General features: G+C 43.2%; 1 protein-coding gene across 1 annotated transcript; it reads right to left on the bottom strand.

Moving 5' to 3' along the window:
* Positions 1-652: 652 nt before the first annotated feature.
* Positions 653-10,276, bottom strand: LOC6641785 (titin). Its single transcript, XM_047011045.1, has 6 exons — positions 10,060-10,276; positions 9,412-9,593; positions 8,825-9,349; positions 1,703-8,766; positions 1,536-1,636; positions 653-1,477 (listed from the first exon to the last, which is right to left on the bottom strand). Exons 1-6 carry the CDS (start codon positions 10,274-10,276, stop codon positions 933-935), a joined length of 8,634 nt encoding a protein of 2,877 aa, XP_046867001.1. The 3' UTR covers positions 653-932.
* Between the last annotated feature and the right edge of the window lie 1,171 nt (positions 10,277-11,447).

Raw genomic sequence — 11,447 nt, 5'->3', positions numbered from 1 at the left:
CAAAAGTTTGATGGAGGCTGAAAGCATTCACTCAATCTGCTGGTAAAGACCCAACCCAATATAAATATATTTCTGAATTTCAAACGATACTGCATATCTATCCGGATTGAGTGTCATCATACTTACTTCTATACATAAATGCATTGACAAATACATTCTTTGTGTGTGTGTTATTTTCAACTAATGTTAAATAGTTTATTTTCAATTTAGCTTTAGTTTAATTCTCTCTTTGATTTAGTATACCATTCATTCGTATCATATTATTATCTTGTAAATTAGGTTTAGGTAAACTAAACACCTTAATTTTCTTAGTTTTCGTTTTTTTTTTTTATTAATATGCACTGCATTTCCATAACTATAACTATGATTCTGTTTACGTTGCTCTCTGTTTATTATTATCATTATTATAATTATAATTAATTAGTATTTATGGTATGTATCATAGGTTTTATATTATGAATAATATACAACTAAATTAAAATACTAGATATAGTCTGAAGTAGTTTGGGTTTGTGTTTGCTTTTATAAATTTTTCATTTCGTTTTGCTTAGTTGTCGCTATTATTAGTTTTGTTGTTGCTGTTGTTCTCTATGAGTGGAAATTATGTGCAAAATAAATAAAATTAAATTAAATCATTTTTCAGCAAGAAAAACGAAAGAGAAATAAAAATTGTTTAAAATAAAAAATGAAAAATTCAGTTTGTTAACTAATCGGTTAAGATATTTCTACAGTTTCCTTTTCTGTGTTTTTTTTTTGTTTTTGCTGTTATATGCACATTTGTCAATTGCGTTTAGGATTTCAATTTCCAATAAGTGGCCCAAAAGAGGAGTCCCAGACATGTGATTATCCTATACATATACATATATCCATATATGTACATATATGAACTACATTATATACATTATTTTTTTATTATTGGCCAACGGCGTTTGTTATGTGTCATAATCGTCTTGCTGGGAACTAAAATAGCTCACCAGTCCACTAAATTCGCCAACTCCGCCGCCCGAGGAAGATGAGCCAGCACCTGGCGGAGCACTGGAGCATACACCATGTGCCGAACTTGAATCCTCTTCAGGAGCAATGGCTGCTGGTGAATCGGCGGCCGGAGCTAATGGAGATTTCGTATTGGAATAGGCTTCCAATGTTGTCAATTTTTTGCTTGGCTTATGTCCGGCAACAACAACTTCTGGCGCGGCAGGGGGCGGGGCAGTTGCTGGTGCTGGTGCCGTAGCCGTAACTGGCGGTAAAGCTGCTGCAGGAGCTGGTGGAGGTATCGCAACTGCTGGTGGTAAAACTTGGGCTGCAGCCGGCGCCGGAGCGGGGGATTTGCCACGCGTCAAGGCCGATACAGAATGATTTGTGGGCGTGGTCGGCGGGTGAGTTGGCGGAGCACTTACTATAACAGAGCTGGGTGCAGCATGGGCAGGTGGTGTGGCCAGCGGCGGTGGTGGATAATAGCCATAGGGTGGATAGCCGCCTAGAAAGTAAATGATTAAATATGTTGCTCAATTGCTTGAGTTCCTAGAAAAACTTACGTGGTCCGGATACGAAATCCACAGCTCCTGGTCGCATGCTACCAGCACCCGGTGGTCCAACGCGTGGCGGATAATTTGGATTTCCGTAGATGGGTGGAGCTCTGCAAAGGCAATCATTTTTTTTTATGTGTTTCGTTTAAAAATTACTTGCTTCGATGTCCACTTACCTATAGGGATTCAAATGTGGTGATGCATGCCTAGCTGGTGGTGGTCCAGCACCATAGATTCCACCAGGTGGAGGCCCATGATGTTCAGGACCATGTAAGGAGTACGGAGGACGTGCATTTGGCGATGGTCCACCAACATTCGGTGGACCAGAAGTGGGCGGCGGAGCTCCACGCAATGGTGGAGGCGGTCCATAGGTGGGACGCAGTGCAGAGTGTGCAGGCGGCAATCCAGGTGGAATCTGTGGACGTAGCAAATGCCGAGGCGGACCCGGCGATGATGCAGTCGAAGGTGAACGTGAAGGTGAACCCGTCGCCGAGGCGGATGAGACTGGCGTTGGCGGCAGAGGCTGACCATAGAAACGTGCCAATTCCGCACTGCTCGGATACATGCCACCCGGTGGTCCACGTCCATGCTGTGGTGGGGGCTGTAAGTGTGAGGGCATTCTCGTGATCACTGACGCTTGAGTGGCTATTGGAGCGGCTGGCAAAGAAGTGGTAACAGATGTAGGAACAGAAGTAGGCGGAGCATCTTCATGGGGTTTGAAGAGTTTTGTTTTATCCGTCGGAGAAGGAGGCGGCAGTCCGCCAGTAATCACCGAACTTGCTGCCGTAACCGCCGCAGCTGTTTGCTGTTTCTGCAATTGATCCCTCAGAGGAGTAACCTTCTTTCGTCGTCCCCGTGGTTTTTGGTCTATTGGAGCTCCCGCCGCTTCTGGTGGCGGTGGACGCACTGCAGCCGCTGCGGCAGCAGCTTGCATCAAATGTGCCGCCGCTGGCATCGACATGCCAAGAGGCAAATGTGGATTAGGTGGTGGTGGATGCTGACCATAACTTGGCCGGCTCAATGGTTGCCCCAAAGGAGCGGAGAGAGCATTCTGTAGTAGTTGCATCGCCTGAGGCGGTTGAGATTGCAAATGAAGCTGCAACATGGGATGCATGCCACCACCACGGGCTGCAGATGAAGAGCCTGGCGGTGGCAATAAAGAGGCAGATGCCGGAAATTGATGACGCAGAAGCGGTGGTCCCATAGTAGGCATTGGCAGGCGCTTCCTCAGCGGTTCCTGTAGACCAGAAGAGCTAGCGGCGGCAGCATTGGAGGCAACTGCAGCCACAGATGATGGCGGACCGTCTGCTGCTTTGACCGGTTTCGATTTGCTTGGAGTCGTGCGTAAGACTTCTTCCGCGCCGGGCAATTCTCTATGGGCTGCTGCAGCGGTAAATTGCTCCTCTTCCTCCACCATACGAGCAATGGCGTCTTCCATATCCTCTGGCAAATCGTCGGGCAATTCAGCGTCATCCAATTCAGATTCATCTACATCATCCAAATCACCGATAGCCTCACCTTTGCGTTGCAAATAATCGATATCCAATACCTTGGCCTGCCTGATCACTGACAATGGCACTGTGGACAGGGAATCTCCACCAGCTTTGCTGGGAGTACGCTGCTTCTGTTCCGGTAATGGTGGTTGATTACCCCCCTTAATTGGTGTCAGGCGTGGAGTGGCCGCCAGCTTGGCGCCTTCGGCATTCTTTTCGGCCAACATGCGTTTTATTTCTTCCTGCTTTTGAATGAATTTCTGACGCTCCTCGGGCGGGGTATCAGGACGTTGGACACCGGGCTTTATGCCACCATCGGAACTGTCATCATCAAAGTCTTCAATGTAGGCATAACGACGTCCTCGGGTTCGCGTACGCTCATCCGAGACGCCCTCATCAGAGGAACGATCGGAGGGAGGTGGTTTCTTTTTGGGCTTCGCCTTGGCTTGACCAGATGCAGAGCCTCCAGTTTTGAGAGGCTGAGAACGGGGTTGTTTGCCCGAACCTTTACCCGAATTGGGAGCTCCATCTTCATCATCCTCCTCCTCATCTTCTGGTTCACTTTCGCTGATGTCATCATCGGAATATTCCAAACGTTTTCCCTTCTTTGCAGGTGCCGCAGTTTTTTTCAGTTTCGGCGATTTTCTGGCTACTCCTGATCCCGCATTGGATTTCTTGTTGCTACTCGATTTCTTCTTCTTCCTACCAGGATGCCAAGCCCCATCTTCACTCTCACTCGTCGTATCATCACAGAGATCGGCACTATCCATATTTTCAGATAGTTCCGATCCATTGTCATCGTCATCCTCAGTCTCGGTTTCCGTATAGTCCGAGTCCTCCTTCTTTTTCTTTTTGGTCTTGGTTTTCTGTTTCTGTATCTCCTCTTCGCTTTCATCAGATCCGTCGACAACGAATTTGCGATCCTTACGCCGTTCGCGTGCAGCTCTTCGTGCGGCTTTTCTTTGTTTCTTACCACGTCCGGGTCGTCGATAGACTTCTAGGCTTGAATCCGAATCATCGGAAGCTGACTGGGAGCTATCCTCATCGGAGTAACTGGACGTTTTGAAGTCCTCATCACTGCCATGATCCTCTTCAGAGCTTACATCAAGGGTGGTTAGCTTGCGTGACTTCTTTTTGCCAGAGGCTTGCAATTTGGATTTTATTTTGCTCGACTTGAGAGGCACTGCATCATCGTCGTCTGAATCGCTACTGGTGTCGCTCTTCTCTTTCGCCAACTCAGGTTTCTTTTCCTCCTCCTGGTCATCGGTTTCGTGACGACTCTTCTCCTTGTCTGCTTCAATTATGGTAGATATATCCTTACCGCGACCCAAATTACCAGCACCAGCCACTTCATCCATCTCCTTCTTCAAGGCGGAGTTGATGAGATCATCGTACTCGTTGAGACGATAACTAACATTGATTTGGCGACGTTTACGTAGCTTATAAATGGGTTCATCATCCGAATCGGAAAAGCTGTTGCTACTGGAACTACTTGTGGCCGATTCGGAACCACTGCCCCCTCGAGATTGGCTATTTGAAGAGTCGTCTGAGTCACCACCACCACGACGACGTCGTGAACCCCTTTTGGCTGCTTTACGATTGCTGCGACCATCGCCGCGTCGCCGCTTGGGCTTATCTTTTTGTCTAATTATCACCTCTTCCTCCTCATCGTCACTGTCGTCGCTTAGATGTTTATGCTCATTAACTTTGGATTTAGCGTTCTCTTTATCTTTCGCCTCCTGCTGCAGCCTGATGAGTTCGGCTTGCTCAGCCAATCGTTTCTCTTCCTGCTTTTGATTGACCATGCTATCAAATTGCTTTAGCTGATTCTCGAGGGCAACTATTAGATGCTCCTGCTGACAGGGTGGACAATGCCAATCGCCTTCGGGGATATAGAATAAAACCGGTGATAGACAAGAACAATGATAGCCCTTATTACAGTCGGGAGTATCGCAAAGTAATATCCACTCTGGATGATCAGATTTGCCACACTTTTGACACGCCTCATCAGCATCGAATTCCTCATCTTCTGCGTTCTCTTTGCGTACAGTGCGGGCCCGTTTCATGGGCACCAATTGGGTTTCGTCTTCCACATCCGATTCAGGTGAGAATTCGTGATCGGATTTAAAGAGTGGTGATCCCGGATCGGTTTCATAATGAGGTGGCTCCTCTTCTTCCTCCTCACTCTCAGCTTGCTCTTCGGAGTCTGATGACCAGGTTCCATCTTTGCCAGGACATTTCTTTTTCGCCTTCTTTTTCATCTGATTGCTGGCCTCTTCAGCTTCGCTAGCTTCTTCAGAGGATTCCTCTTCCGCAGATGGTTCTGGCACAGTGGGATCGGCTTCCTTTTCAGCTTTTTTTTTCTTTTTCAGTTCCTGTTTCATTGTACGCAAAGCCACTTCCTCTAGCTTGCGTCGCTCAGCCTCTTCTTTGATCTTTTGCTGGGCAATGCGACGGGACTGACGCACTGGAGTCTCTGAATCATTTGATTCAATGATATTTGTGGTATCCACATCCCGCTTCTTGCGTGGGCCACGCCCTCGCCCAGGTCCTGTCTTTGCTGGCGGTGCTTTGGGTGACTCTTCAACATGCTCATCCTCTTTGATGGGCACTTCCAATTTGTCGGGCGATTCCTCCTCCGGTTTGTGTGTTTCTTCGGCTTCGATTGAATTCTTCTCTTTGACTGCTTCCTCTTCTTTGTTTTCCGTTTTACTTTCCACCTTAACAGCAGCTTCATCTTTCACTTCTTTGATGGTATCTGGCGGAGATTTCGTTGGACCACCGCCACCAGATCCACGCGTCCGTTTCGGTTGTGGTAATTCACTATGCACAACCGCAGCACCGCCACGCCGACCGGAACGGCGATTTGATGCAAGTGGATCTGATAAATCCTTAGAAGGCGATGGACTTGATTCCTTCTCTTCATGCTTTGGTTCTGATTTGGGAATTAATTCACTTTCTTCTTCGTTTTTGATTGGTCTTGGCGGTGATTTCGGGCTCTTATGCTTCGAATGAGTTAACTTTGAGACTGTTTCTTCCTGCTCCCGGTCATTATTGCGTTTAAGTTTCTCACTGACGGCTGGTATCGATTCCTCACCAGACGAGGATTCTTTGGCATCCTTCGCATCCTCGCTGCTGCGTCGTTTACGTTGACGTTCCTCCGTGGAAAGCGCAGCGGGTGGAACTGATGGTGGAGCAACTGTTTCACTATTTGTACGTTTCCTGGGAGTGGCCTCTTCATCACTTTCCTCTTGACGTATTTGAGTTAGAAGATTCTTTTTCAGTGGCTTTGTTATGGGAGACTTCTTTGGTTGCGTAAAAACAGCAGCAGCAGCAGCTGAAGCTGCAGCTGGAGAAGAAACTACAGCGGGAGTGGAAGATTTTTTAGGTGTCTCAACTGTGGCATCTGCCGTTGTTGCCGCCTTATCTGGTGTCTTTTTCAGCTTCTTCTCTATAATCTCCGCCAGAGTTGGCTTCTGCTTCGTGTTCGTTGTTACAGGAGTCGTCGTTGTAGTTGCGGGTGAAGGATTAATTTTCTCCAATTGCCTTTTAGGTGCCGCAATCTTTCGACGACTGCGTGAATCTTCTTCGCCACCACTTGAAGATGTAGAGGTTTCCTCAATCTGGGTTTTTTGTGCTTCCACCTTGCGCCGTGCATCCGTATTGGATATCTTCGGTCTCATCTTAATACGTTTGCCTCCAATATCAGAATCATCGAGATCTTCCTCTTGCTGCTCCTCTTCCAGGGCATCTACCTCACTTTCAGATGTCGATTGACGTGGTGGTGGTAAATTGAGACGTCGTTTACCCAGCATTGTCGCTTTTGGCGTTGTCTTTGTCGTGATGTTTGGTACTACATGCGATTCCTCTTTGGGCGGCGAACTTTTCTTTTTTAGATCGTTGGTTTCCTTACGTTTAAGATCCACTTTTGATGTGCTTGGCAATTCTTTATTCTTTTGTACTACAAACTCTTCTAACTTTTGCAAAGTGTTACTATCGGAAGATGATCTTTTAACTGTTTCATCATCTTTATCGCTTTTAATTGTACTATGATCACTTTTATCGATTATTTGCTTTGCAATCGTTTCGCCTGTTTTCTTAACCTTCTCATTTTCACTTTCCGTTTCGCTTTTAAATTTCTTACAGTCCGAGGAGTATTCATCATGCTTTTTCATATTATTGCCTTTAATGGAAGATTTTTCATCACATCGCACCGTTTCCGCATCACTTTTGTCCGCAAGAATAGGAATTGATTCTTTTTTTGACAATTCCTTGATATTTTTAGCATCTTTTTTGTCTTGCTCAGTAAGCGTGGCATCACTTTGAACAATATCTTCACTCACTTTAATACATTTTTCATTCATTTCAGTGGTAGTCTTTTCTATTTTATCGGATTTAGAAGTTTCTTCGGGTTTTATTATATTACCATTCGAATTTTTTGACGTTTCAGTGACATTTAAAACCTTTTTACTCAAATCATTTGAGTCGTTACTAGTTGTCAAATCGTTAGAATTTTTAATTGATTCAACTGATTGTTGGATCTTTCCAGTATCAAGCGGTAAGTCTTCGCTACTCGTCTTTTCATTACTCGATTTCTCGATCGATTCCAATGCTTTATCATCATCGGAACACAATTTTTTAGACACATTTAATTCTGTCTTAGGACTATTTACGGGTGCCACTTTCTGTTTACTTTCTTCATGGACAGTCTCGCTTTTTAATCGGTCACACTTCTCCTTTTCAACAGTCTCTTTGACACTTTCGGAGATTTTCTCATTCGTTTGCTCGACTTTCGTTGCGTCATCTTTATGTTCACTTGAGATTGCTTTTGTATCAATTTCCTTTTTATCCACTCTATCTTTTTCTGGAGCATCTGATGTGGCTACTGTTTCTATATCCTTCTTGTCGTCAATCTCAGGCTGTTCCTCCTTTTGTTCCCCGTCGCCATTCCTGGGTGGTGTTACGTCTCGTTCGCCATTCGTTTTCTCCTCACTTAGACTATCAAAAATACTACGTTTCGTTGCCGATGGCTTTGGTGTTTGCTGTTGCTTAATGGGACTCAGCTTGAGGCAACCAGGTTCGCCAAAGAAAAAAGTTGCCTTGGGTTCGGTTGAAGGTGTGGCTGCCGCAGATGCTGCATCCTCTGAAGATTCATTTTTCTCGTTACCCACAAGGCAAGAGGCGCCATTACCCAAGCCTTGGACATAATGAACAGGCTCCTCAATGGCTTCTCCCACCGGAGACTCTTCAATATCATTGTCGTCCGTATAGTGTAAAAATAAATTGCTCCCATCGCAATCTTTGCCTGATCCCTGGCCAAATATTTTCATTGGTGGCTCTTCGATGGCTTCACCCACATTGTCGTCTTCATCGTCCTCAGCATCGTCATCTTCTTCGTCCTCTTCAATGTCCGCAGCTGCACTATCGATATCCTCACTATTCTCCTCTTCGCCCTCTTCCAGTTCAGAGTCTTCTTCCTCTCCATCTTCACCGTCCTCCTCCTCCTCCTCGCCCTCTTCATCGTCACCAGATTCTGCTGATCCACTCTGGTGATCATCATGCTTTGTGCTTTCATAGCGACTCGGTTTCTTAATCCTCTTTGTGTCAAGAAGAGTGGGTCGATTTTTCTTTTTTTGTTCTTCCTCTTGCTGCAGAGATATTGTATTATTTTCTTCTACTGCGTCTAGAGAACGTTTCTTAGTTGAAGGTGCTGGCGATTGGATTTTCGCTTGGGTTATTAACAAGGGCTGGAAAAGAAAATATTTAATATTTTTCGAACTTGAGCGATTTACTTTTAATACTTACCTTAACTCTCTTAACTTTAGGCTGATCTTCTTCTGGTGGCGGCGAGCGCAGCTTAATCTTCAAGTTGGGCACAACTTTCGGTTGATCTTCTTGCTGCTTCTCGTCGTCTTGATCGTCATCTTCCTCTTCATCCTCTTCCTCGTCCTCATCATCATCATCATCTTCGTCATGTTCTAACTCTTCTTGCTCCTCCGGCGGTGGAGGTTTCTCTTGACAAGTATTACTCGAACTGGTGGTATCCTCATCCGCTTCGCCTATATCCTTAGAGGGCAACACTACCTCATTTCCCCTTAGCCTGGTAATGAGATTTACAAATTCATCGCGGTTGGTGGCCACCACTTGCCAAATCTCCTCATCCAAATGCTCCTGATAGATACGCAAATTGCAATCCTTGTCCTGAGTGAACCAATAAGTATGACCTAAACGATCGCGTCCAATTGGCCGACATCGCAACGCATCCGCATTGAGGGTTAAAATATGAGCCCGAAACTTTGCATTCCTCTCGAACTGACTCTCCAGGAGTTCCTATAAAACAACGTGAAAATGGTAAATCGATATCCAAAAAAATTTCTTATCAATTATCTTACCCGGAATACACGCAATTTGACTTTTAGACTGGAATTCTTATAACCGAATCGTTCAATTTCCCAGGCATCTTGGGCTGAATAACCAAAACAGAATTTACTTAGTGCCGATTCCCAGCTTTTCTCGTGAACAGTTTTACGTGTTTTGCGCAACAATTTTATATGCAGAGCTTTTAGTTCGGGAACTGCAATTTGACAGAAAGAAATAAGATAATTAATATTATGTTCTTATTGTTATTGTTGATTATTCACAAAATACAAACAAATTTTGTTTTTGCCCTCTCTCGAACATATACAAACAACTCTCTCTCTCTCTCGCATGCATTAACTCTCTCTACTCTCTTTGTGTTTTAGTGCTGATCATATAGCGGCTAAAATCTAGCGGTCAAAACAGTAAAAGGCCAAATTGGGAAATTTTATAATCACATGAAACATATTTACAAAGTGAGTCGTTAAAATAGTAAAAATGTATTAAGTAAAAATATATTAAGAGTCTAGAAGTTTCTCAATGTGTTAATATTATATTCATTTGCTGTAGGTTTCCTTGGATTTCTATTGTCAGGCCGAATTCCTAGCTAACTTGTTCAACATTGATAACTCTCTCCGCACACTCTGTCATACATTCTCAAGCGCGCTCTTTCTCTCTCTCACCTTCATCGTTGTTTGTCAACCACAACTGCAAATGCTTAAAATTCGGCAATTCCAGGCCCAAATCTTTTGAAAACTTTTGCAAAAACGCACAAATAATAGCAAAATTTGGATCATTTGCACATGAATGAAGCGTCGAGCTTATAGCATCTTCATCTTTGCATTCTTCTGCGTTTGTTGCTGCTTCTGCTGCTGCTGTTTCTGTTATGGACGCCGCCATTTCATTTTTTCATACCACATAAATCGAGAAAATTTTCTTATTTTTTTCTTTTGTATACTACACTAGTAAAATTGCACAATTGTCGCACAAAATAGCAGGCATTTGCACGAGTATTACGCTGGTTGGATAGTCGATACTTGCATGCATCGATAGAGCATAGTTTAAATCACAACACTTGTCGATTTACATTACAAAATTGCAAATTAAACCAAAAAAAAAATAGGGAATGAAAAGATGGCTTTATTATTTCTAGAGTTGTCAACTAATTGCATATCTATCGATGAACAATCGATAGGTAGAGCAATATTACGAATTGTTATCGGTTATTATTTATAGTATTTTTATTTTTGGTATTTCCGATTTCGTGTTTGTTTCCGTTTAAATCTTAAATTGTTTAGTTGGATTTTCCGCATAATTATAATAATTTATTTTTGTAAAATGATCCAATGTTTTTTTGTTACTTTTTTTGAAAAAAGTGAAAATTAAACTTTTGCTTAAGTATATTTTTAAAGTGGGAATGACTTTTCGCTTCAAGAGGTAACACAATTCTTTAATATTTTATTTCGGAAGTATTACTAAATAAATTCATATATAACTGGAAAGCAAGATGAAAAATTTTACCAAAAAGTAAAGCAGAGCCGATTTATATTTTCTGTAACTTGTGTTCTATTATTCAGGTTATAACAAGCTTCAAAAAAATGTATCCCGATAGCTTTAAAGATGGCGTGCCTATATCGACTCAGCTTCTTATGCTGTTCTAGAATATGTATACTTTATGGGGTCGGAAACCCCTTCTGTGCATTACAAACATTTGACCAATTTTAAAATACATACCCTCTGCAAGGTTGTAAGAACTGGACGTAAATAATTCGATTTCTTTAATGTTTCACGAAAAAATATGTAAGGACCATTTTGGCTTCAGCTAAAATGGCACAATGGAAAAATATATCACACTAATAATTCCATATCAGTAAGAAATTAGGTCAAAATGTCAACACTTATTTAAAACAAATATAATTCTTCCTGTTTTTAAAACGCCCCATTTCATAGATACATTTAGAAAGATGTGTCAAGAAAAGTACCAATTTTGAATTTTTTGCGAGAAAGCTATCGATAGTAGCTTAACTCGATAAAAGCGATAACAAAAATACATTGATCTATCGATGGAAAT

Source organism: Drosophila willistoni, assembly GCF_018902025.1.
Source record: "Drosophila willistoni isolate 14030-0811.24 chromosome 2R unlocalized genomic scaffold, UCI_dwil_1.1 Seg200, whole genome shotgun sequence".
NCBI lineage: Eukaryota > Metazoa > Arthropoda > Insecta > Diptera > Drosophilidae > Drosophila > Drosophila willistoni.
Note: the sequence above shows the minus strand (reverse complement) of the source record. Positions and strands in the feature narration are given on the sequence as shown.